Here is a 27,234-nt window from a genome sequence, read left to right as displayed (position 1 = left end):
GGAAGGTGCTTCACATAGGTAAACACTGAGATCCAGGACAGGGCAGGCAGCATCTGTCGGACTGAATGTTTTATTTCAACAGACATCCCTGGTTTAAAAAAAGGGGGGGAGGGTCAACACTTCATCACATCCGACAGGGAGCAAAACTCCCATCCAAGAACTCAGAGCCCCTTCTGAGGCATCACTCGAGTCTTTGCTAGCTCCAAGACAGAAAGGAGCTGAATTTTCTAACTTTTGTTAAGAAAAATCTATCAAATGTGTTCATTCTCGCAGAGGCGAGCACTGGGTCCTCAGGGAAAGAGATCCTGGGCTTAGAGCAGCTGGGGTCCCAGAGGTGAGGCTGGGGGCCAAGCCAGCTGAGCTGGCAGGAGATCCTGGGAGCAATCGGTTTCAGAGCCCTAGAATCCATACTTGGCTTGCGTCTGACGGCGGCTGAGCTTGTTTTCTGACCAGGTGTTCTTCAGTTCCAGCTCCCGCTCCTTAGCCTGTGGCAAGGAAGAAGGGGTTGGAGAAAGTCAGACTGGAATTCTGAGAGACATTTTCCTCTTGCCAGTGTGAGCATCCCAATTTAAAATCTTTCTCCCATTAAAACAATTATGAGGAAATAGCAAATCCCTTGAAAGACTGACTGCTCCAAGTAGGAGGAGAAAGCAAGAAGCAAAGTAAAGAAAGCAAGCAAAGCAAAGTCATCTCTTTCAGAAGCTATCAAGATTTAAGTAGAGGCTGGGCACAGTGGCTCACACATGTAATCCTAACACTCTGGAAGGCTGAGATGGGAGGATTGCTTGAGCTCAGGAGTTCAAGACCAGCCTGACCAAAAGCAAGACCCCATTTCTACTAAAAATAGAAAAATTAGCTGGGGTGTCATGGTGCAAGCCTGTAGTACCAGCTACTTGGGAGGCTGAGGCAGTAGGATCGTTTGAGCCCAAGGAGTTTGAGGTTGCTGTGAGCTAGGCTGATGACATGGCACTCTAGCCCGGGCAACAGAGTGAGACTGTCTCAAAAAAAAAAAAAATTAAGTAGAATAAATAATCAAGAATCCTGGTGCTGCTTCTGGTAGAATTAATGCTGAAATGCTCAAGTGGGAAATAGACAAATGAGAACTAGAATTTGGCTTCTGAAAGGAAGGCAAATCAGCTGCCTTAGATACTCGACCAGCAGAGTGACAGGGGACAGCCTTTTCAAAGACTTGGTCAGGTCAAAACAGAACATCAACTAACAACAACTTAGTCTGGAGATGCAGTTTTGCTGCTGTGTTAAACATACTGTCTGTGGTACCCCAGAAATTCATATCATTTTAAAGTAACAATTTAAGCTGTGAAAAACAGAAGTACTACAATAATGACTTCTCTTTTCTGATCTCAACAACTGGATCTATATTAAATCCTGGGAATGTACAAGCACCATCCTAGAAAGGGGACTCTCCCCAACCCCCCATCCCAAAGTTATCTGATGCCTGCTCATTTCCATTGAAATTGAGGGGAGAAAGTAAGAATCCGTGTTTGAAAAAGACCCTACCCTCAAATGTTTCCACTACAAATCACAAGATAGGGAAAGAATACAAAGGAGTACCTGAAAAGGAAGGTAAAAAGATGACAAACACGCTGAAAGCAAGGTTTGCCACTGAAATCGCCAACCAGAATGTACATTCACTCCCTAGGAAAAGGGCCAGGAAGGGGTCTTATTCATGTCTGTATCTTTGACAGCACTTAGTACAGTAGGTCTCAAAAAGATGACTTACAGACTGTACCTGGTGCTATTTATAGTCAAGAGAAATGTAAACAAATGTAAAAATACAGTATTAAACTATAACTGCATAAAATTTACTCTCTACTACTGTAATAATTTCATAGCCACCTCCTGTTGCTATTGCAGTGAGCTCAAGCATTGCAGGTATCAGCTTATAACGCCATGTCGCACTAAACATTTCTGCCTGAGCAGTTGTCTCTCCAGTAAATTGCATATTGCAGCAAAATGTGATTTCTCTCAGTTCTTGCATATTTTTCATCATGTTTACTGCAATACCATAAACTTCGAATAATACCTTGGGATCCATACGAAGTGCCACCAGTGATGCTGGAAGTGCTCCCAAGAAGCAGAGAAAAGTCGTGACATTACAAGAAAAAGTTGAATTGCTTGATATGTACCACAGAATGAGGTCTGCAGCTGTGGCTGCCCACCATTTCAAGATAAATGAATCCAGTACAAGGACCATTGTAAAAAAAGAAAAGGAAATTCATAAAACTGTCACTGCAGCTATTCCAGCAGGCATGAAAACCTTGTACGTTTTGCAAAATACAAAACATGTGTTAATCAACTATTTATGTTATCAGTAAGGCTTCCAGTCAAGAGCAGCTAAGTTTTGGGGGAGTCAAAAGTTATGCACAGATTTTTGACTGTTCAGGGGGTTGGGACCCCCCCCCAACCTCCCATGTTGTTCAAGGGTCAACTGTATTTGAAAGTTGCCCAGTCATATCAAATAAATACCAAGACATATTCTAACAGACATTTTTGGATTGTCTGTAATTCTGAATTATTTGTGTGCTCCCTGCCACAGAAGAAGGAGAATATAAAACCAAGCTCCTCATCAGGTGGATGTTTTGCTAAGTTGGTGAATCAACTTCGTAAAAAATTTTAATTACTAGGTAAATGTGCCATTTAAAAGAACCCTATGATAAACCATTTAATTATGTTTTAGATATCTGAATTTTCACTTACAGAGTTTATTCCAAGCACCTGCACCTGAGTCTTATCTGCAACAAGGCTGAAATAGAGCAGGATCATACTGAAGGGGATAGCCCCCCCTAGTGGCCACATGGAGAACAGGGGTGGACACCTGCTGGAAGATGGTTCCTGGCACCTGGGCTTCCAGCCTACATCTCAGCCTTCAAATTCCCAGGTTTACAGGGATCTTGCCTGCAGCAGGGCCCTCTGCTCTCTCACCTGATGAATCAGATATGTGATCTGGTGTTTCCGCCGCTGCTGGCCTGTAGGCTGCTCACCTTTCTTCTGCAAGGGAAGAAAACACGGTCATTAACCCACAAGAAGAAAGCAGAAGTTTCTCAGTTGCCCAGACAGTACAAGGTTAGGATAGAGAAACCAACTACGCAGCCCAAATCTTGGGGGAGAAAATTCAACTTGGAGCTGTTTTTCTGTCTATATACTTACAAAACAGTTATTCAAACCATTATATAAAAAAACCAGTTCAGAAATACTTGCCTAAAATAGCCTGCGAATATCCCCATTAGACTGGAAATATTTTGAGGTCAGGACTGTCGTCTGTTTCTTTGGTAATCTCACCCCACTCCCAGCACCCACCACGGGGCTCTATCCATGATGGATACTCGAGACCAGTTTTACTTGCCTGCAGTCAGTCTGAATCAGCTTACATGCCAAGGCACAAGTGATCTTCTGCCCTCCCTCCATGCCTCCCACAATCCCTGTGCCCATCTCCCCTTAAACCCTCTTCATCTCTGTCCCCTTCTCCCCAGTCAGGCCAGATGTCTAGCCTGTCTCCTACCTACTGCTTACCAAGCTCTCTCCCATCAATCATCTCTGGCTGAAACCCTGCCTCCCCATTCTAGTAAGTGCCAGCAGCTTCCCTGGAATCAGAAATTTCACAATTACTCCACCTCTCTCCAAGCTTCCAGCCTCTGCCCATAACTGCATCAAACCCCTAACCAAGCTTTGATGCAAATGATTTACTGTCAAAGTCTATATTGGTCTGGGCTTTCATTCTGTGGTTTTTCTGTCCTCTGCCAGAGTTGTCTCAGACTAGAAGCTTCCTAATCAGCTCCACCCAACTCCCAAAACTCCTCTCTAGAGTCTCCTCAGCACTTATGTAATCAATTTGCACCATAATCATTTACACTCAAGTGTCCTTAAATCTCTTCTTCCCAACTACAATGCTGTCAACTACTCAAGGACAAGGACTGTATTTTTTTCTCCTTTTAAAAAAATCTAGTTCAATACAATGAGATGGTAGGAAGAAAACTTGGAGGGGGAAAGTAACAAATTCTAACAGCTTGCTGCTATTTAATGTCATGTAATGTGACAGTTAAAGATGATATACATAAAACATCCAGCTCTGTTCCTGGCCCATGGTGAGCATTAACAACAGTAGCTATTACTATGTGACCATGCTTCTCAACCCACAGCTAGTAAAGCATGCTCTCCTAAGTGGTTTTTCCAGTAAACAGTGATGGATCTATGCTGATCTAACCACAATCCTTTGCTCTGTCCTGTATGACCGCCAGCATTCAGTTATAACAAACGGCTGGGGCTCAGATGGCCATCTGTGGCCATAGAACAAAGCAAAGCAAATGGGGGGGGGGGGCGAGGAGAAGGGAACAAAATCCTCGACCTTGGCCTTGCTGGTGCTGGGCTCAAATCCAGGGCTTCCCCATATTTTCCCCCCTGTGGCAGGCTCATAAATGTCCACATTTGCTGTTCTCAGCTACCAGGTGAAAAGATGTTCATCATACTGACTGAAGAAAACTAGCACAGAGAAGGTAGGAGTGTGGTGTGGGAAATGTGATGAATAAAAGCATCTGAAGAGACTACAGATGGCTACAACAAATAATGAAAAGAAAGGAGAGAGCAGGAATTGCATGATCAGAATCTAGGAAACCCAAGATTTCTGAAGCTCTGTTGTGCCCACACCTCAAAGATGTACTGAGCCAGGTCCTAGCTTAACAGGATGGAGAGAGGGATATGATTACAGGGAGAGGGCAGAACAGCTGTGGACTCTGCCCAGCCAGGGAAGAAACCATAACACATGAGAGATCTTCCCAACTGCAGGCCAGGTAACTGCTCTAACCATTAAACCTCAGCAATCAGACTCCACCATCCAACTGGAGAGCAGTTAAAGTGCTGCAAAGTTCTGGAGGGCAGGACCTGTATCTGTGATGCTTGGTGCATACTACTGCAGTACCACGAGCAATATGTGTCCCACTTACTTTGCTGAACGACTTCATGGTTTTCTCTTCTGTCAATGACTTCGTCATCCACTGCTGGGCCCCACTGAGCTGGTCATCACCTTTGATCTCCACAAAGTTGATTTCCTCCCTCCCTCGGTTTCTCTTCCCCTGCAGCCGCTTAAACTGGAAAAGAAAAAAAAAATGCAGGAGTCAGGAATCTGGGTGAGGGGATCAGGAGATGTTGCTAAGGATCTAAAGTTATAGGGAATGATTTTATGACTCACCAATCCCATTGCACCCTCTATTCCCCTCTGTGCAATACGTCCTTTCACCCTGCCATCTACCAAGCCCCCTTGATGCCAGATGAAAGGCTGCTTCTACTCAGAAGATCTCCTGGACCCAGGTAAAGGGAAGCCAAGAGATATCCCCAAGCTTCATGAGTACAGAAAAACAGTGGTATGAATTTGTATTCAAATTACATATAAATCTTATCTGCCTAAAAGGAACAGCATACAATTTTCAAATTATTAATAAGAATCAGGGTAAAAAAAAAATCCAGGATTTCTCCTCTAAAAATCAGTTCTTTCTTTATCTCTGAATCAGCAGGCCCCATACCAGAGTGGATGTTAGAGCGGGAGAATGTGGAGCTGGGTAGAGAGGGAGCCTCACACACACACAAAAAGGCCCAGCAAACTTTCTAGGAGGCTGCTACTCTTCCCTCCTAAAACAAAAACAAAACAAAACAAAAAATGCCACAGATCACACCACAAGTCATCCAGAGATGTACCTGGAAGGGAGTGTGGGTGAAGGGGAATAGAATTTAAAAACACTCAGAAACTTCAATGAGACCCAGGTCCTGGTCTGAACATTAGTGAGGCCTCTTAGGTTCACTCTACCTGCAAAAAACTATTATAACTTTTGCCACTGAGTTCTCAGCTGTGTCATGGGCTTAAGAACAAAAGGGCTCAACTACTGAACTTGCCAAAAAGGATACACACAGGGGACTGGATGAACACAGTATCAATCACAGGCAGAAGTATGCAAAGGGACGGATACTCTTCTGGGAAAAGGTGAGTAGGGAAGAATTACTTTTTAGAAGAACCTCCATGGAAAGGTAGCACCTTGCTATTTCTCCAACTCCCTCCTAATAGGCTGTGGCTCCCCTACAGATTGAATAGTACTTTATATCCTAAATGTGGGCCTGATACCCACAGGGCACTTCCCTTGTGGTGAGGTTCAGGAGAAGCTCCACAGTAGGGGAGATACAGTTATGTGAAACACAGGGGTTATTTAACACAGCTGCTGGGTGCCTCCCAAAATCCATTCTCCCCTTTAGTGTGAATGAGTCCAAAATTTTAGCGAGGCATATTACCACACAACTAAAAGACTACATTTCCTAGACCTCCTTGCAAATAGATATGACCATGTAAGCAGATTCTAGTGAGATAAAAGGGGACATGCTCTTAAGAACTTCTAGGAAGTCTCCTAAAAAGGGGGAAAGGGGTAACATGCCTCCTATCTCCTTCTCCACCCTGCAGTATCTCCAATGCAGATGTGATGGCTGTAGCTTTAGCTGCTATCATGGACCACAAGAATTAAGGCCACAGTCTAGAGACAGCAAAGCAATGATCAGAAGGGGACTGGGTCCCAGATAACTTTGTGAAGCTGCCATGCCACCCCTGGCCTGTCTACCTCTATCCTGTTTTAATGAGCAAAAAATTAACTTCCCTTATAAAACCCATGATTATTTAGAGTTTCTCAGTTACATGTTGCCAAACTAATCCTGATACTGTTTTTTGGTTTTCATTTTTGATTCTTCTTTATTTCCTTTAGTTGCAGATTTAAAACCTAGTGTCCAAGGGTCAAAGATGGTCATTTATGCTTTGTTAACTTACTGCTTCGTCATCAATGAAGGAGGCATCTGGTGCAATTTCCTGGGGGGGGACCAAGGCCGGGTCCTGTGCAGGATAGTAGCCACCGCTATAATAATCCTGCAGCCAAAGAGAAAAGAAAAACCACACCAATTGAGGGCACAGTGGAGAGGGGAGACCAAGGTCTGCCCAGAAACAGAGAAAACTCTCAGCAAAGAGGTAGTAGTGACAGACGCCACACTACAGCCCCCTCAAATGGACCAGTTAAATGCATAGATCCTAAGGACCTACCCTATAACTCAAGAACAGTTCTGGCAGCTTTCCTGATCTATACTATCCAGACAGATGGATATATTTTAGGGAAGGGTGACAAGGAATCAACAAAGTCTCTCCTACTTCAGTCTATACCCTGTTCCCTTGGTTGCTCCCAAGAGCAATTCCCATCCCTTACACCTCTAATTGCATCCTCAGCCCTGCTCTTCCTGCTCTTAAGACCCCAATAAGCTACAATGTGAGCAGAGACAAGAAGGTATGAGCCATGCCATTCCTACTCCTCATCCTATCTGGACACAAGGAGACTGTCTATAAGGGGTAGGGAGGTTGTAGAACAGTGACATAAAATAAACCACTGTTTGGTTTATTATAAAATTTACAATGCTGGTAACAAACCAGGTTTGTATTACCAGATTTTTAGTTCAGAAATCTGATGATTCCCCTTAGAGGTGAAGTGCTCAGATATTATTGTGGACCCTAGAGGAAGGGGGTGAAGGCAAGGGCAAGGCCCCTGCTGTGGCCAAGTCAAGTACCCATAGGGCCAAGAAACTGTTTCCCTCTTGCCTATACTTGTTCCTAATTCTTCCACTTTTGCCCAAAACTCCAAGAAATGCCCCTCTAAGAACATTCATTTTATAATGAGCTAAATGGAAAATAGGTTTAATATTCACCACATAAAAATAATATATAAAAGTCCAGGGCAATTAGAGTATGGATTTTCTATAATGGTATTCACAATAAGATACATTTAAATTTCAGAGTCCCCTCATGTTTTTTTGTTTGTTTGTTTTTTGAGACAGAGTCTCACTCTGTTGCCTGGGCTGGAATGCCGTGGCATCAGCCTAGCTCACAGCAACCTCAAACTCCTGGGATCAAGCAATCCAACTGCCTCAGCCTCCCAAGTAGCTGGGACTACAGGCATGCATCACTATGCCTGGCTAATTTTTCTATATATATTTTTGGCTGTCCATATAATTTCTTTCTATTTTTAGTAGAGACAGCGTCTCGCTCTTGCTCAGGCTGGTCTCGAACTCCTGAGCTCAAACAATCTGCCCACCTCGGCTCCCAGAATGCTAGGATTACAGGCATGAGCCACTGGCCACCCCTCATGTATTTAAAGTGCTTTAATTTGCATAGACTCCCTCAGTGGTATTTATAACTGCATAGAGAATTCCAATTTCCTATTCATTTGCTGGATGTAAACCAGTGGTTTCATGGATTTAAATAGCATCACTTTTTTTGCTAACGAGGTCAAATCACTTATTATCTTCCCCTTTCCCTCTAAAAACAACCTTGAGGGGAGATATATGTCTCTGATCAGCCTACAGGATACAACAAAGTTTAACAGTAAAGACTTAAGAAACAAAATTGTTTTCAAAGTCTTTGGTCAGAACAAGGTCCCCTCAAAGCCCTGCCTCCCTATCCAAGCCCAGAATCAAATTAAGATTAACACCGACCATTCAGAATCACAGTGGCTGAAGGAGACTTAAGTCTTCCAATTATCCCAGGCTGGCAGTAAAACTCTGCAGCTGCCCGGTCAGGGGGCCAGCCAGCTGCCTCTATTCAACCCTACCACTGGTGCCAGGTCCAACTCCTAGGAGCCTTCTCCATCTAGGGAAGCTCCGACTGCTGAGAAATTCTTTCTTTTTTTTCTTTTACAAGATTTCGTCATGAGTAAATTCTTTCTTAAACCTACTTACAAACTGGTATCTTACACTTTCACTCTCTAGGGCCACAATGAACAAACCTAAATATCTCTTCCAAATAACATTTGAATGAAATGTCAATAAAAATAGTTACTATAACCATTTACTGAGCATTTACTACATTCCAGACACCACCATGCTAAGCTAATGTAATTCTCCTTGCAACATTTCTCATTTTATAGCTGAAGGAATCTGAGACACAGAGAGGCAGTTAAGTAATCTGCCCAAACTCACACAGCTTGGGATTCAAATCCCAAACTGCCCTCAGTACCCACTTTCTGTCACTGCCCAAACTATGGTCTTCTCTCTAAGAACTTGCCCTTTCAACTTCTCCTGACCCAGTCGAGGCCTTTCACCATTCTCCTTATTCCCCCTTTGCATTCAACTCTCTAATTCCCTCCTTTCCTCCTCAGCCCCACCTCTCCATTCTAGTTTTCTCACCACTCCCCATGTCCAGAAACTCTTCTTAGACTAACTGCTATCTAGAAACCTATGCCATAGTTCCTTTATTCTCATCATCTATATTTCAGGAGCCTCTCTTATATCTTTAAGATTAGAGACCACTCCTCTTCCACCTTCTCCCTATACCTCTCACCAGCTCCCACAATAAGATTTTGTTTTCAGCAAAGGGGTAGTACTCCAGGATATCAGTCTAGGTAAAGATTTTATGGCTAAGACCTCAAAAACACAGGCAACAAAAACAAAAATAGACAAATGGGATGATATTAAACTAAAAAGCTTCTGCACAGCAAAGAAAACAATCAACAGAGTGGAGACAACCTGTAGAATGGGAAAAAATATGTGCAAACTATTCATCCAACAAGGGACTAATATCCAGAATATACAAGGAACTCAAATATCTCAACCGCAAAAAACTGAATAATCCCATTAAAAAGTGGATAAAGGACTAGACATTTCTCAAAAGAAGACATACAAATGGCCAACAAGCATATGAAAAAATGCTCATTATTAATCATCAGAGAAATGCAAACCAAAACCATGATGAAATATCATCTTACCCCAGTTAGAATGGATATTATAAAAAAGACAAAAATAACAAATGCTGGCCAGGATGTGGAGAAAAGGGAACTGTTATACACGGTTGGTGGGAATTTAAATTAGTACAGCCATTAGGGAAAATAGTATGGAGGTTTCTCAAAAATCTAAAAATAGAACTACCATATGACCCAGCAATCCCACTACTGGGTATTTATCCACAAGAAAGGAAATCAATTTATCAAAGGGATACCTGCACCCCTATTTTTACGGCAGCATTATTTATAACAGCCAAAATACGGAATCAACCCAAGTGCCCATGAGATGAATGGATAAAGGATATGTGGTGTGTATGTGTGTGTGTGTGTGTGTGTGTGTGTGTGTGTGTGTGTGTGTGTAAAATGGAATACTATTCAGCCATTAAAAAAATTAAATCCTATCATTTGTAGCAACAGGGATTCAACTGGAGGTCATTCTGTTAAGTGAAATAAGCCCGCACAGAAAGACAAGAATCACATGTTCTCTGGCCGGGCACCGTGGCTCATGCCTGTAATCCTAGCACTCTGGGAGGCCGAGGCAGGTGGATCGTTTGAGCTCAGGAGTTCGAGACCTCATTTGAGCTCAGGAATTCGAGACCAACCTGAGCAAGAGTGAGACACCGTCTCTACTAAAAACATAGAAAGAAATTAGCTGGACAGCTAAAAATACATAGAAAAAATTAGCCGGGCATAGTGGCACATGCCTGTAGTCCCAGCTACTTGGGAGGCTGAGGCAGGAGGATTGCTTGAGCCCAGGAGTTTGAGGTTGCTGTGAGCTAGGCTAACACCCTGGCACTCTAGCCCAGACAACAGAGTGAGACTCTGTCTCACAAAAAAAAAATCACTTGTGATTCTCACTCATATGTAGGAGTTATAAAAGTTGATCTCATGGAGGTAGAGAGTATAATGAGAGTTACCAGGGGCTGAGAAGGGTGTGTGGGGGTCGGGGGTGGGGGGTGAAGAGAGGTTGGTTAATGGGTACAAACAAGCATATAAAAGGACCAAGTTCTACTGTTCAACAGCATAGTAGGATAACACCACATTGTATATTTCAAAATAGCTAGAAGATTTGAAATGTTCCCAATACAAACATTCTGTGCCTATATCAAAATATCACATGTACCTCATAAATATGTACAAATATTATGCGTCGATAAATAAATAAAAAGATTTAGTTTTCAGAATAAAGGTGTCAGTTATGTCGTTCACCCTGTCAGACTTCAAGACTTGGGCAAGTTAGATCAACATGGTTCAGAATAAAGGTAGTATGTTTTAAGGCCTAATAGGTATAAGAAAATCAAGACACTATAAGGTTAATTCAGCCAAGTGACACTACAGAGGCCTTATTACTGGCACAAAGCTCTCCCTCATCACCATTCTCCAACATTCCCTGGCCTGCCCTTCATGCCTCCTACTCACCTGATAATAAGCACCAGCATTGGCATCGCCGTATGTGGAAAACTGATTGTAGCTGTAGTCATCCCCAGGCTTAGGCATCCAAGGGGCCCCACTTGAGCCTGCTGCCATCTTGAATTCAAGGGGGGCATTGGCTGCATCGTCCTGGAAAGCTGGCTCTGGTTCCGTGCCTGGAGGCAGCTCTTCAGGGACAGTGGGGATGGGGTAAGGGTATGGCTCAACTCCAGGTGGCTCAGCCTTTTCAGGGAGGGAAAAAAAGTTCTCAGGGGCTACTTCCTCATCACTGTCATCCTCCTCCTGTGTGATCTGCTTTGTCACCTGCAGAGCAGCACTCTTGGCAGCAGCCTTGATGGCAGAGGGCGACGGAGTTGTGGTTGTGGTGCCCACAACAGGGGCAAGAGAAGTCTTGGTCTTAGAAGCCAGTCTGGAGGGCTTAGTGTCAGAGGAGCCATCCGAGGGTTTGCGGGAAAAGGCATGGGGCAGGAGCAACCTGTTAGTCTCTTTCGCAGTCAGGTTTTTAGGTTGGGGAAGCAAGGCAGACAGACCAGTCCCCTCACCGGATCCCTGGTGAGCCAGGGTTTAGAGTAGGAGGGAAGAAAGAGGATAAGTGAGATTTTATGTTATGTACTAGCAACACCAAAAACAACAATTTCAGATATGTGCTCTAGCCCAAAATATTACCAGCCCTTGTTTCCTTCTTACCTCCGTCTACTCAGGACATCCAATCTGGGCTTAATTCCTCCTACCTCAGGGCCCTCTGCTGGCTGCTTCTCCCAAGGTAAGATGTCATTTCTCTTCTCCCTGACTCCATCCCAACTCAGCTCTAATGCCCTCTCTGCCAGAGAGCCTTCCCCAATTCTGTGTCTTCAGCAAATACAATACTCTTTATCTCACATCATCGTTCCTCCCAAAATGCTCAGGTATCTCTCCAGCTCACCATTTAACCTCTCTCCATATCCAGAAGGGATCTCTTAACATGGGAACCCTCTCCTTCCTTTAGATTGCTACCCAAAGTCAAGAAAGAACGAGTCTCTGTCCAAAAGAGACATTCATGCATATTGCCAAAAGTCTCCTCCCCTCACTGAGGCAGAAGGTTGACCCCAGCCAGACCCCTCAGCAGCTGCCAATGATGCCTAGGAAAGAAAGGAGGCTGATCATGTTCAAAAAGGAGGCAGTGAGTGTGGAGACTAAGAGGGGTCCAAGACAGCTTTTTCCAATTCTTTAAATTACTCTCCTTGTCACCACTCCCAAAGCAAAGGAGGTAGAATTTCCTTTTTCTTTTCCCAGATGCAAACTGAAGCCTGAGCTTGGGCTGAGCAGCCCCCTTTAAACTTGAGTGCTGGCCGGGCGTGTTGGCTCACGCCTGTAATCCTAGCACTCTGGGAGGCCAAGGTGGGAGGATCACTTGAGGTCAGGAGTTCGAGAATAGCCTGAGCAAGAGTGAGACCCCCAACTCCACTAAAAATAGAAAAAAATTAGCCAGGCAACTAAAAATATAAACAAAAAAAAAATTAGCCGGGTGTGGTGGCACACACCTGTAGTCCCAGCTACTTGGGAGGCTGAGGCAGTAGGATCACTTGAGCCCAGGAGTTTGAGGTTGCCGTGAGCTATGATGATGCCACTGCACTCTACCCCAGGAAATAGAGTGAGACCCTGTCTCAAAGAAAAAAAAAATCTGACAAAAGTCCCCTCCCCTGCCCACATAAAGCCCTACAGATGTAGTATATTAGCTTGTTAATGCCAGAGGCAAGCATTGAACTTATCAATTTGTAAGCTAATTGGCCCAGTGCATCCATAGTTCCTAATACTCATAAGAATCTCTGAGATTCTGCTGTCTGTATGCTAAAGGGCCAGCTTGGCTGAGGGCTGAGGACTGAGGGAGGTGCCAATTGGAAAAAGGGGATGAAATAAGGTCACTGTGTCACTGTCCTAGAGTACCAGCATACTCTAGCCCTCTCAGCCAAAAAATGCCCAGAATGAATAAAAATAAGACTTCTGAGTCAAGCTGGCCAGGCAGAATTGTTCATCTGGAGAGTGGGCTCTTCTCTGTTGTCTGTGTTTACAGATTTGGGTCAGTCCAGCCTGGCAGCTCCCAAAGGCTCAGGCTCATAGGAACCAGATTGAGGAGCTGGGTTGAGCATACCCTCAGGCTCCCTCTGAAGTGTCTGACTTCTCAGATGACACCTGGGATCATGGCTACATCCCTTTGCAGTGCTGGGTTCCCACTCTGCCTTAATAGCTCAGAATTCCTCTATCTACTCATCTTTTCCTACCACCTGAAGACTGCTCTTTACTTGTGGGATACCTTCTGAGCCAGTCCACCTCCTCCAGGAAGCCATCCTGGTAACAGGACTGGCCTTGCTCTGTCTCAGCATGCCAGCTTCTTCTATGACTCCTTCCTCCTCGACACTCACTATAAATACAGACACACCAGTACCCTGACCAGTTATCTTTCTAACTTCCACAAGACCATGTCCTTCTAAGAACTATCAGAAGTGCAAGTGATACTTTAACACAGTCAGGGGAAGGGGCACCGTCAGCATCATACACCTGAATCATGAGACTACTTTATAAAGGCAGGACTGCTTTTGCTTTTCCCTGAGACATATCATCAACGTGAGGACAGAAAGTATATAAATCAACAAGTGTGGAAAGAACAGGAAGAAACTCCTGGGGGCCAGAATAATGGTACTAAGACAAGGGGAAACAGAAGCGAACAGCAGGGAGATCATCTACTAACACTGTCTTGTTGAGGACTTATAGTCTTGTTTACGGAGAAGGAGCCAAGTGCAATTATTAAGAAGTTGGACTCAATAGTCAGACTGTCTGAATCTGAATCCCAGCTCTGCCCACACTAGTTATCTGACCTTGGACAAGTTCCTCAGTTTCGTCATATGTAAAATAAGGATGTAATAATACTACGACTTAGGCACTATCATGAGGATGAAATCAGTTAAATGCTGGTAAAGCACTTAGAACAGTGCCTCATACATAGTAAGTGCTATTTAAGTGTTTATTTTCCAGGTTAAAAATGAGACAGGGAAAAGATGGACAATTTTAAAATATAGATGGTCCCTAACATCATTTTAACCAATCCATTTATTCTACCCTCCCTAAATAATCCTTTTACACGAAATGTAATGAACTGAATTGAGTTACAATTCATCTCCTACCACTGCCCGTCCTCTAAGAAAGGTAACACCATCATGCTAAAGCCAGGAACAGTGAAAAGAGGGTAGAGATGCACGAGGTCTGAGGTTATAAAGGAAAACAAAACCAAAGCTAGATAGTTCTCAAATACTTGTGTTTGTTCTAAACCCGATTTGAAAACTGCTAGGCATTGTAAGTCCTGTCTTTCAGGAAACAACAGAGAAGAAATGGCTTGTATTATGTCACAAAGCTTACCTGAAGCACAGTCCTCTTCTTTGTGGGTTCATCTTCCTCAGAATCTGACTAAGAGAAAAAGAAATGGAATAAGGCCTCACTGTTTTGGAAAAGTGGAGGAAACACGTTAAATGGAAGAAATACATCTGGGACAGCAGAGGAAAGCACACATAAAGGGTTAGAAAATAGAGGCCATCTTGTCTGTGCCCCACCTCTGTACAGAGGTGCACCTACCCTAGGCCCAGTCAAACAGCAGAGCTTCCTTCCTGATTTTAAACACTTCAGAGAGCTGGGTATGCCTTGACCTCCCTTGGTCACTCATTGCCCTACCCACCCAGGCCTGCTACATAGCCGTCACAAAATCAATTTACTTTCTTAATAAATTAACGCTATTTAACAATTAATACTATTTCTTCCTATTTAGTCCTTGATGGAAAGAAAAAGCTATACTCATTCTTCTTTCTATAAATCTGTCCACTAGAAGATGAATGGGATTTGGCCCACAATCTCACCCAATCTCGGCTTCACTTTTAAAACCACTTATATAGACTACATAACCACAGGGCTGGGGAACTCCACTGGGACTAAGTGATGTGTTAACTACTCTTCAATGAGGCATTAAAGGTCAAAGCCATTGGAGAAATCCATTCCATCTCCAAGTATGATCTATACTCTGCCAGACAGAATTGTTCATGTTCAGGAAGAAGGCAGGCAAATGATGACTGTGAGGATTTGGGGCAAGACTGGATGGAGGTCATCTGTGTTATCCTTCTGATTCATCAGGATTGTTTCTAAGACAGCTCTCACAGTAAAAAATATCCAAATTTTCAGCTCAATACCTTCAAGTCTAGGAAAGATCCAAGGCATACGAATGGCAAGCTTTAACATTTTATTTTTAAAAATTACTCCCCAAACCAAGAACCTTAAAGCTTTCCATTTGTTCCCAGGGCCTTGGTTTGGACATCTGTAAAAAAGGTGATTAACCAGGAATCTAAGATTCCATTCATCTCCAACATTCTATAAAAACTCAAATCCTCTGCCTGCCTTTCTCAACTGACTGCTACATCTCACAAGTTCCTTTTTGAATTTGTCTGTTACAAAAATCTTTCCATCATAATTACCTACTATATTCAAGACACGGTGCTAAGTTCTGTAGACAGAGTGTCCCAACTGGCATCCCAGGCAGGGCTTAGGGCAGCTAGAGTCCTGAACCGCTAGTCTCTACGGGTACAACCTAGACCATTAACCCCAATGTACTTCAAAGATTTTGTGTGCACCATGACATGAAAAAAGAACATGCTCTCCAAGAACTTACACCCCAGTAAGAAGAATGAGAAGTACCTAAATAATTGTAATAAAAGGCAATAAAAGATTAGAGCATTGACTGTGGTTCAAACATCCCCTCAATTAGTTCAGCCTTTATGGAAAACTATATGGAGGTTCCTTTAAAAACTAAAAATTAGAATTACCATATGATCCAGCAATCCTAATTCTAGGTATTTACCCAAAAGATTTGAAATCAGTTTGTCAAAGAGATCTCTGCACTCCCACGTTCACTGCAGCACTATTCACGATAACCAAATTATTAAATCAACCTAAGTGTCTATCAGTGAACAAACAGATAAAGAAAATGTGGTGTGTGTGTGTGTGTGTCTGTGTGTATATATATATATATATATATATATATATATATATATATAGTAGAATACTATTCAGCCTTTAAAACTAAGGTTCTTCAGGTACTACAGGATAATAGAAGATAAAAATTAAAATTAAAATAAAAAGAAGGAAATTCTGTCATTTGCAGCAACATGGATGGAATTGGAGAACGTTATGGTAAGTGAAATAAGCCAGACACAGAGAGACAAATACCACATGTTCTCATCACTTATATGTGGAATCTAAAACAACCAAATTCACAGAAGCAGAGGGTAGAATGGTGGTTACAGAGGCTAGGGGAAGGTGGGGGAAATGGGGGGATGATGGTCAAAGGGTATAAAATCTCAGGAGCAATAAATTTGTTGGGTTTTTTTTTTGAGATCTATTACACAACATGGTGAATACAGTTAATAATAGTATATGGTACATTTCAAAATTGCTGAGAGGCCGGGTACGGGCAATCCTAGCACTCTGGGCGGTGAAGAGGGAGGATCGTTTGAGGCCAGGAGTTTGAAACCAGCCTGAGCAAGAGCGACCCCCGTCTCTACAGAAAACAGAAAAATTAGCCAGGAGTGGTGGCTTACACCTGTAGTGCCAGCTACTTGGAAGTGTGAGGCAGGAGAATCGTTTAAGCCCAAGAGTCTGAGGTTGCAGTGAGCTATGATGACAGCAGTGCGCTGTAGCCTGGGCAACAGAGCAAAACCCTGTCTACAAAACAAAAAAAAAGCTAACAGTAAATTTCAAATGTTCTCACCACAAAAAATAATAAGCATTTGAGTTAACAGATATGTTAATTAGCTTGATTTAATTATTCTACATTGTATTCATAAATCATAGCATCACTTTGTACCCCATAAATACATATAATTATAAATTGTCAATTTAAGGGGGGGTAAGGTGGGGGAGGAAAAAATTTTTAAAAAGTAGTCAATTTAAGCCAGGTGCAGGGGCTCGCATCTATAATCCCAGCTACTCAAAAGGCTGAGGTAGGAGGATAGCTTGAGCCTGGGAGTTCAAGACAAACCTGAACAACACAATGAAACCTCAGCTCAAAAGAAAAATTATCAATTTAAAATAAAATTTAAAAAAAAGCTCATTAAAGAATCTGCTGCTCCTGCATTTGTGCTTTCTTTCATGTAAGTCCTTCCCCTTCCTAATCCCACTCCCTGTACCTGTATCCCTGCCACCTGTCTATCAAACTGCACTCTGTCCTTCCTGGCTCAAAGCTCCTGAGAAGTCTCTCTGATGCACGGCACCTTGCTCTTTATCACTCAGTGTCCTTGCATCACTCATCTGTTTAAGGTGGCATCGTATTAACTCTGGTCCATTTGTGCTTGCTCTATAAACATTACATTTTTCATGTGTGTATTCTCACCTTTACTCTGACAGTGACAGCAAAGGCCATATCTTATAGTTGAATATTGCCTCCCAATACTCAGTACACAATGATTTTAATTACTAACTGCAGTCAAAAAAAAAAAAAAAAACCATAAGGGAACTCTGTCTTGGTACCTGAATGTGAGGGATAAGGAAAAGAGTGTCAAAGAAAGGGACAAACATCTACTGAGTACCTCCTACATGTCAGGCAATTTACTCATAATTTTTCATTTAATCCTTACAATAACACTTCAAGATAAGCATTAGTATCTCAATTTTAAGGGTAAGGAAAATGAGGCTCAGAGAGGTTAAATAATGGCTAGGACGTGTTGGAACCAGGACCTGAACCAGTCCTAGTTTTCATGCTTTTGTAGCAACACCACGCTAAGCTATGTTTGACCAGGCCTGAGACCCACGCTGACTAGATCCCACGTGATACGGCTGAGAGTGAGAAAATCAGAAACATGGGTTTAAGTCTCAGCTCTGCCACTTACTGGGTGGGGACTCCAGCTATTTAACCTCCCCAAGCTTCCCTTTTCCCAAGAGGTAGCTGGAAATAATACTTATCCACTTCACAACTGCAGGAGACCCAGTAAAAATGGGTCTCCTGTCAGTGAAAATGATAACAAAAAAAATTCTAAACAGAGTTCAAAGATTATTATTCCTTCTGGTTTGCCAAGATGTCAAACTCAACCAAGAAAAACAGCACCCAACCCCTAAGCATTTTCTACCTCTTATCTCTGTTCCAAACTCCCATTGCCTCCTTCAAGCTCCTGACCATCTCCCTTGTCTTTTAACTGTGAAGATTCATCTCCTTTCTGGCAGACCACACACAACCACCTCACTATGGGGTACAAGGTTTTCATGGAGTCCTCAGGCACATTTAAACTTTAACATCTTAGGCAATGGGTCCAATGGCAACAATCTGAAAATAAACAAATTTTATACAAGTTTAAGATTCTATTTGTAAAACTGTATAAACATATTCTTATTTTTCAGATCCTGTGACAAACAAAAAGTGGCTAATTTGAGAGTGGTAAGCAAACTGTCCTACAGATAGTAAAATTGAAGGACAGATCAGCTATAGGAAGAAAATTCAATTTCTCTTTAAATGTTACAGATTGTTTCTATCATACTCTGACAATCAGAGTTTATGGTTTAAAAACACACACACAGAAAAAACCTGTAGGAATACTTTAGAACACCTTATTATTTTTGGATTTAAAGGACTACTGGCCCGGCGTGGTGGCTCACGCCTGTAATCCTAGCACTCTGGGAGGCCGAGGCAGGAGGATTGCTCGAGGTCAGGAGTTCAAGACCAGCCTGAGCAAAAGCGAGACCCCCATCTCTACTAAAAATAGAAAGAAATTATCTGGACAGCTAAAAATATATATAGAAAAAAATTAGCCAGGCATGGTGGCACAGGCCTGTAGTCCCAGCTACTCGGGAGGCTGAGGCAGAAGGATCGCTTAAGCCCAGGAGTTTGAGGTTGCTGTGAGCTAGGCTGACGCCACGGCACTCTAACCCGGGCAACAGAGCGAGACTCTGTCTCAAAAAAAAAAAAAAAAAAAAAAAGGACTGCTATGGCTACTCACATCATCCTTCTCTTTGAACATCCTATACTAAACTTCTACTGAATCCCATTACAAATTATCTCATGACATGCCCTAAATGAAAGACTTCCTGGAATAGAACACTAAAATAAGAACCTCAAAAATGTGCTGAGCCCCTAAATGCTGTTAAGGCATGGTTACTCATCTTTGAGGGAGAGGTTGAAGTATTTACTTCCCAAAGCTGACAGACAAACAGGGCTCAGAGACATTCAATAATAACCTATGCCACAAAGGATGCCTGGGGAGATTGAGAGAGAAACAGAACAAGGACCTACTGCTTGGCCCTTGCACTAACTTTAGTGAATTACATTCTAGAAGAGGTTAGAAGCATGGCACGCACTGGTTCACTATAGAAAGACGTTTAGATGCCACTCAAAGCACTTCTGGGCATGTGGAGGCCTGAATGAAAACTCACAAGAAACACAGAAAAGTACAGGAAGGAATTATCTGAATACTTCACAAAAGAAAATAAATTTCAGTTTAAAGTACCAGAAGGCAGAGAGATGAATAATCCAAATGCTAAAAGATGTGGTATATTCTCCAATCATCCTGGGGGGAATACAGCTGTCTTAGAGCATGTGAAAGCAAATCAAGTTAGCTCCTATCAAGAACTGAGCTAGAGGAAATAGGCTTAGCCCAAGCACACAGGATTCAATTTAGACACTAAGAAGAACTTCCTTGATGGTGAGAGGTACAGGAACATTTTATTTTTTATCATGGTGAAATACATATAAAATTTACCATTTTAGCTGTTTTTAAGAATACAATTCAGTAACATTAAGTACATTCACAATGTTGTGAAACCATTGCCACTATTTCCAAACTTTTTCATCATTCCAAACAGAAACTCTGTACCCATTAAACAGTATCTCTTCATCCCCACTCCCCCAGCCCCTGGTACCCTCTATCCTACATTTTCTCTATGAATTTGAGTATTCTAGGTACCTCATAAGTGGAATCACACAATGTTTGTCGTTTTCTGACTGGCTTATTTTACTTAGCATAATGTCTTAAAGGTCCACCCATGTTGTAGCACGTATCAGAATTTCATTCCTTTTTAAGGCTGATGTGTGCACAGATCAGATTTTGCTTACTGTTCATCTGCTGATGGACACTTGAGTTGTTGCCACCTTTGGCTACTGAGAGCACTGCTACTGTGAACACTGGTGTACATGTATCTATTTGAGTCTCTGCTTTCAATTCTTTTCACCTAGGAGTGAAATTGGTGGATCATATACTAATTCTATGTTTGTTTAACTTTTTGAGGAACTGCCAAATGTCTTCCTCAGGAATATATTAAATGGAGGTTGTGGGTGATCTGAGTGGGTCTGTGCCATTAGACCAAGAGAAGGGCAATGCTAGAAACACGGGAGCACCCAGGGCTGAGAGAAAGTGTGCTGGGACACAACAGTTACATATGGGTTTTGGAGGCACAAACTGGTTATGTCTCGTAAGAAAGTATTGTATTTCTTGGCTTCAAAAGAACCTGGGCCTCAATGGCCACCACTGTCCTCTCTGCTCCAGCTGCCAAGAGTGACAAGACACACATACCCCGAGACTGCAGAGCAAGTACGGAAACAGACATTTTCCATTAAGCCAGGTCCAGTGGGATCTGCTAATCTATCAGAGCCTCATTCCCCATGGCAGCTTCCCTCTTATCTTCCCAGGCTCTGGTTCTGAAAGACTCCCTCTCCAAAAAGCAATCACTAGCAGCCAGGGCCAGGAGCCAAGGAAGAAATAAGGGCCCAAGAACAGACACCCCCGCCCTGGGCTCCAAACTCTAATCAATCACTGCTACTATTATCCCGATTAGCCAAATTCATCAACTTTTTTTACTCTGTGGTCTCTAGTATCTTCTGCTAGGATATTGTTTTCTCTCCCATTTTTGCATTCCTCATTTGTATTGCGTTCTGGTTATCTGGATGCCCAGGGCTCTTCCGTCTATCTTTTCAGTAGGCACTGTGACAGAACAAAACCTAGGTTCAAATACAACCTCTGCTACTCCCAAACTATGAGATTTCAGGGAAATCACCTCTGTTCTCTAAACTCCTGTTTCCTTCTCTGTAAACAAGGGATAAGTGCCCAGCATAGTGTCAGACATTAAGCAAGTGCCCTACAAGTATTAGCACACTCCCCTTTCCCTTCAACTAGGGCTAAAACTTAGCTAAATCCACAGCAGATAACTCTTAATTATTTGGTTACTAGAGATGACAAAAACTGGTGAAATCTCAGTCTCAGAATTTCAAATTTTCCACCATCTGGATAAACAATCTGAAAGTAGTGGTAATACTAATCCAAGTAACCCTAAAATTTCTAGGTGCTTTGGTATACACATTATATGACAGAAAACTCTTACAGCAGACATTCTTCTAATTTTGGTTTTTCATATCTTAATTTCAGAAGTCTGCATCCCCTGAGCCTATCAAATCAACCAATGTAGCTTGGGTCACAGCAAGAAGGGTAAGAAGGGAAAAAGGAGGGGATGATTATACATTCGGTGGATCATTTCTAATTCCTCACATAAATCACAAGCTGACTAAATTTAATTTTGGAATGCACCTGGAGGGAGGATTTGATATTATCCTGACTGTAGATGATTGGATGATCTAACTTAAACCAAACCAATCAAATGTTCCCTATTGGAAAGCCAACACTGGGTCTAAGACTGTAGTTCAATCTGAGCTCATCTCTAAAAGGGAGGAAATAAAAACCAAGGTGTGGGTGGCCATCTTTCCCTACAACCAAATGTGCAAAGAGCAGCTGTGTGGGTCTCCAACCAATCTCCAGTTCCTAATGCCAGGCCCTTTCTGAGGTACTGCAGTATATTTATGATGCATTACCACTTAAGCTAGCTTAAGTTGGTGTCTGACACTTGTAACCAATGAAATCTAACTAATCCCCAGTCTGCTCTGTACACCACTACCCCTCCAAGTGCCTGAGGCAAAATGCACAGGGTCAACCTTGAATACTCTCCTTCACTGGTGACATCTAATCAATCCTCTAGTCTTATCACTTCTACCTACTAATTACACCTCCATCCTCCAGTTCTCTCCATCCCCTGCTATTCCCTCACCCAGGCCACCAGTCTCTCTCGTACTGTCTCTAGCCAGTCTTGCTCCCTCCAAATCTCCCACCACTCTGAGAATTTTTGCCCAGCCTTTAAGAGCTCTTTACTGCCCCAGAATGAAGTAGAAAAGATCTTAGCATGGCATCCAAGGCCGATTATCATCTGGCCTCAGCCTCACCCTGGCCTCATCGTTCACCACTAACAATGCGCTCCAGCCACTGTGCCTTACTCACTTGAGGTTCCCCCAAAGCACTTTCCCTCTCACTCACCTCTGGGCTTGTATACATTCCTCTGCCTGATATGCTCCTCCCCACTCTACCCTCCTTTATCTGACTACCTCCTACTCATCTGTTTTCTGTTTAGACATCTCCCCCTCCTAGAAGCCTCCCAAAACTGGGTTGGTTATCTGCTAGATGTTCTCCCATGGCACCAAATCTATCACGGTTTTTCTCTGACCTGACCTAAAATCTATTTCTTCTCTGTGACCCCTGGTAGACCATAAGCTCCTCTTGGGCAGGGTCTATCATGTTCACTACTGTACTCTTAGCTTCAGGCAAAAGCAGCAGCTCAATATTGTTTTATAAATGAATGAATGAAAAAGAGCTTGGAGTTAATTATTTATACTTCAACACCAAACTCTAAAGGGAAATTATTTAAGAAGAACTAATCCGTTCCTTCAAACATGTACTAAGTGCAAGACGTGGAGCTTAGAACCAGCAAAGCTTAGAACTACACAGGGGCACAGACCTGAAAGGTGAAGGTCACCCTCACCTGACCATCTTGAACATTCTCAGGCTACCTTTCTCTAGGAATTATGTGTTCAGAGAACAAAAATATCAACTTGAATAGAACAAACATGGGAAACCAAACCAGTTAAGAGCTAGAATTTTACTTTATTAGCCATGTCAGTGTTCACCTCAGAAATTTAGTGAGTTATACTTACTAAAAAGGGATAGAGTTAGGAATCTTCAGAGTTTTCTGCCAGGGTCAGCCATCCTAAATATAAGATTACCAGCCTCTACCAGCAACGTTTTCTGATGCTACCTCCGCAGAGCTAGTAATGAGCCTTTCTACTGTCTCAGTCAGGGAACTTCCCTTGTCCCAAGTTAAACCAAGGCCAAGAGTTTCCATGGAGCAATAAAAGGCTTTATTCTCGAACCTGAACTTAGTCGTGACAGACTCAGGTGTGAAAGAAGGGAGAAATGATAAGGAAGAAAATTTGGAACAAGATAGGGAGGGAAATTCTGGAACCTCTTTCCATAAAGAATCCACATTCATTTTACTCAATCCATAGTTCATTCACTCTGAAAATATTTACTCAGTATGTGCCAGGCACTGTTTTAGCCACTAGGGATATGGGGGAGCAGGGCGGGAAACCACCAAAACCCTGCCTTCATGGAGTTTTGTGTACTAGTGGAAGGAGAGAGGCAAATACAATATATAATACGTTAGTAAGCGCTATGGAGAAAAATAAAACCAAGAAGGGGAATGGGGAGTAGTAAGCAATTGGAGGTTGCAATTTAAATAGGTAAGCTAGGGAAGCCCTCACTGAGAACAAGCTCTTTAGGCCAAGACTTGAATGAAGTGAGGGAGAGAACATTAGGATACCTGGGGGAAGAAACTTAAGGATCACCAACTGCAAAGGGCCCCAGTAAGGGCAATAAACTTCTCTAAGGTTCTCAAAGGTGAGCCCCAGGGACTGACCAATTAACTTCTCAGAGGTGAGAAGGGAAAGAGCTCCCAGGTAATGCTAAAAACACTCCCTGCCTCAGGCTTAATGCCACCTTTATACTTAAAACCCTCACTCCAGAAGAGGCTTTGTGTTATTTTTCTGCTCCAACACATAGAAACAGCATAAGTTTGGCTGCCTCTTCTAGAAATACCCAAGCATCTTAATTCACCTAGGTTTGACAATACCTACGTGGTGAAACTGAGGCATAGGTCTGAGGTTCAGACAGACTTAGCTCTTAATCTTCACTCTGCCCTTTACCAGGGGAGATCTTACATGCTATACACCTGCTTCTCATCTGTAAAAAGTAGTATGCTGGCCTGGCGCAATGGTTCACACCTGTAATCCTAACACTCTGGGAGGCCGAGGCAGGAGAATCACTTGAGGCCAGGAGTTTGAGACCAGCTTGAGCAAGAATGAGACCTGTCTCTACCAAAAGTAGAAAAATTAGCCAGGTGTGGTGGCATGCGCCTCTAGTCCCGGCTACCTGGGTGGCTGAGGCAGGAGGATTACTTAAATCCAGGAGTTTGAGGTTGCAGTGAGCTTTGATGACACCACTGCACTCTACCCAGGGCAACAGAGTGAGACTCTATCTTTAAAAAAAAAAAAAAAGTAGTATGTTACGTCCCAGAGTTCTGTAATAATTGAAGGAAAGGACCAATGCCTGGCAAATAATACGCACTCAACAAATATTCAATTTCTTCTCGAACTCTCCTCAAAATCAGAATCCAGGATTCCTATCCTTTTTCTCCCGGCCTGATGGTTTTATGTTCAGAGGCAAAGAAAAAGATTGGTCCCGGATGTTCAGCAAGGGCTCAGAAGTCCTGTCTCCTGCCATTTCTTCAGCTGCCAGATTTCATCCTGTTCTCAGTATGGGAAGAGGGAAAAAAAACAGCCTGAGGTGAAGATGCAAAGAGGGAGCAGAAGCAAGCAAGTGTTCCTAGGCCTGGACCTGGGCCTGGCAATGCCAGGTAGGTGATGATACGTGGCCCTTCTGCAGGCAAGCCCAGCTTCGAGAAACCCACATGGACAAACACCCTAACTCCCCAAAGGTGACAAACTTCAGCTCAATTAATCACACTGTAAGAGGATTCCAGTGACTTGAGGAGATGCATTTATAGGAAAGAACCCCGCAATCTCCACAAGTCCCTCCTACTGAGCTCAAACCCGATGGACAGCTTGGGGGTGCCCTCCCCGGATACTCACATCTCCCTTATGCAGCTCCGGCGCCGCGATCTTCACAGGCTCTTTCCTCTTCTTTGGCTTGGGAAGCCCCAGGGGGGGCCCGGCACCGCCAATTGGAGGGGGCAGACTGAGGCCAGGGCCTCGGGGCGAGGGCAGCCCCAATCCCAGCCCCTCCCCAACTCCCGCCGCTTCAGCTGGGCTCACGCCCGGAGGTGGGGGGAAGCCTCCCAGGCCGAAGGGTAAGGGGGGAGGAGGCTGAAGCCTGGGGTCTCCGGTGGGTGGGGGCAGCAACAGCGGCGGGGGAAAGGCTGGGGCCAGCATCTGAGGGGGCGGAGGCAGCAAGGCCGGACCCTTCGGCGCAGGGAGAGAAGCGAATAAGCCCCCTAAAGTGGGCCCAGATGTAGGTGCTGCCGCCTTCTCTTCCTCTGGCTCGGGCTCAGCCTCATCCGGCTCACTCTCATCGCTGCTGGCGTAAGCAACCAGCGACATGGCGCCTCCCGCCTTTGGAGCGCCCTTGCCGGCAGACGAGGCCTACTTGAGACCGGGGATGCCCGGAGGCCTAGTAGGCCCCGCCACTGGGCGGGGCGGGGCACCGAAAAGTACGCCTGTTCCGTACTCTAGGGCTAACCCCGGCAGAAACCCATGGCTGCGGTTGATTTCCACCGAATAAGGATTCCCTCTTCACTTAAGCTCCTAGTCCCGGGCAACTACACACAGCTAATGGCCGCCGAGTCACTCCGCCTCCTCCTCGCCTCACCAATATAGAAACTACAACTCCCAGAGAAGACTTTGGTCACAGCCCCATTCTTCGCCGCAGGGATCTCAGCGCAAAGCACGGCGGGAGTTGGAGTTCGAAGAAGGATTAAGGGGCGCGCAGAAAGACAGGAGGGAAACCCCCCCCCCTGACGCAGGGGCTCCTGGGATGAGTAGTTTTTTTGCTCGCCTGACAATTCCAAGGAGACTACAAGCCCCATCGGTCACAGAGACGGGTAGGAGAGCATTTCGGTACTTGAAGTTCCCTAGGGTAGTCCCTTGGGCGCTAAGGTTTCTGGGAGATGTGGTGCTCTTAGAAACTGCATGTGATGTCGGGAGTGAGAAGGAGTCTGGGAAGGTGGAAGATGGGGGTGGGAAATAGCTTAAAGGGAAAGTGATCTGTAAAAGAATTGATGAAGCTCCAGAGTCGGCTGAGACTGGGAATTAGAATAAAACACCCCAAAACGAGCAAGGGCCCGAGGGACCTGTACGAAATTGGGCTGCAAGCCAGAAAGAAGCGAGACCACAGGCCTAATACTAAGCATCTGAGAACTGAAATAAATGTGACGTAAGAGGGAAGAAGCGCTCTCTCTTGCCATGACCAGGGTGGACAGCCAGGAGTACACCTAACCCTGGGGCCTGGGGCCTGGCCTCCCTCTGCAGCGACCAGTGAGACAGAAAGATGGGCAAGGCCCTGCCAGCCAGGGCCGGGTACTTGGAGTTAATCCCTTCTCAGCTCAGTGGGGTAAAGGGGCTGGCTATGGCTCAGGCCCTTTCACAGTTTAGGAGTCACCGGAGTCCATTCCTACCTGCCTGTGCCCCTCACCTATCCATCTGCAAGTGTCTTTTGCATCCCTTTATGTCTGTAAGTGCTGTTTTTTATACCTTCGTGTGTGACCTTGTTACATCTGTCTCTAAGTGCCTTTCTTATCTATCCATGTTTATTGGTGTCCCTTTCCAGCTCATTTATGTCTGCCCGTAATGATGTGCTCTGCATCTGTCTTTCCTGTTCACCTGTGATTTTGTGTCCTTTTCTTTTCCTTTCTTTCGTTTTTTTGCTTTTTGGTTTTTGTTTGTTTGTTTGTTTGTTTGTTTTTGCTTATAATCACAGCCTGAGTGGGTCTTTGAGTAGGGCTGCACAATCTGAGAGAGAGAGAGAGATGGATTTAATTTAACCATCCATTCATCCACACCAACCCATCCCCCTGTCAACATTTATTGACGACATACTATGTGCCAGACACTGTT

At 43.9% G+C, this 27,234-nt stretch overlaps 1 protein-coding gene across 1 annotated transcript; it reads right to left on the bottom strand.

The window, feature by feature from the left end:
• Positions 1-54: 54 nt before the first annotated feature.
• Positions 55-26,295, bottom strand: PRCC (proline rich mitotic checkpoint control factor). The gene is made up of 7 exons (XM_045545416.1): positions 25,255-26,295; positions 14,625-14,672; positions 11,223-11,783; positions 6,815-6,910; positions 4,959-5,102; positions 2,944-3,009; positions 55-485 (listed from the first exon to the last, which is right to left on the bottom strand). The coding sequence occupies exons 1-7, from the start codon at positions 25,720-25,722 to the stop codon at positions 399-401; spliced, it is 1,470 nt and encodes a 489-aa protein (XP_045401372.1). The 5' UTR covers positions 25,723-26,295; the 3' UTR covers positions 55-398.
• Between the last annotated feature and the right edge of the window lie 939 nt (positions 26,296-27,234).

This window comes from Lemur catta, chromosome 3 (assembly GCF_020740605.2).
Source record: "Lemur catta isolate mLemCat1 chromosome 3, mLemCat1.pri, whole genome shotgun sequence".
NCBI classification, from domain to species: Eukaryota; Metazoa; Chordata; class Mammalia; order Primates; family Lemuridae; genus Lemur; species Lemur catta.
The sequence above is the reverse complement of the archived record's forward strand: the minus strand, read 5'-3'. Positions and strand labels throughout refer to the sequence as shown.

Bases quoted from the DNA above. Each gene is read 5' to 3' on its own strand.
- PRCC (XM_045545416.1), bottom strand. From the start codon at position 25,722: ATGTCGCTGGTTGCTTACGCCAGCAGCGATGAGAGTGAGCCGGATGAG. The intron at 6,911-11,222 runs GTGAGTAGGAGG...CTTTGGCTGCAG, and splicing joins ATGCTGGTGCTTATTATCAG to GATTATTATAGCGGTGGCTA. The intron at 486-2,943 runs GTGAGAGAGCAG...TCCTTGCCACAG, and splicing joins TCACATATCTGATTCATCAG to GCTAAGGAGCGGGAGCTGGA.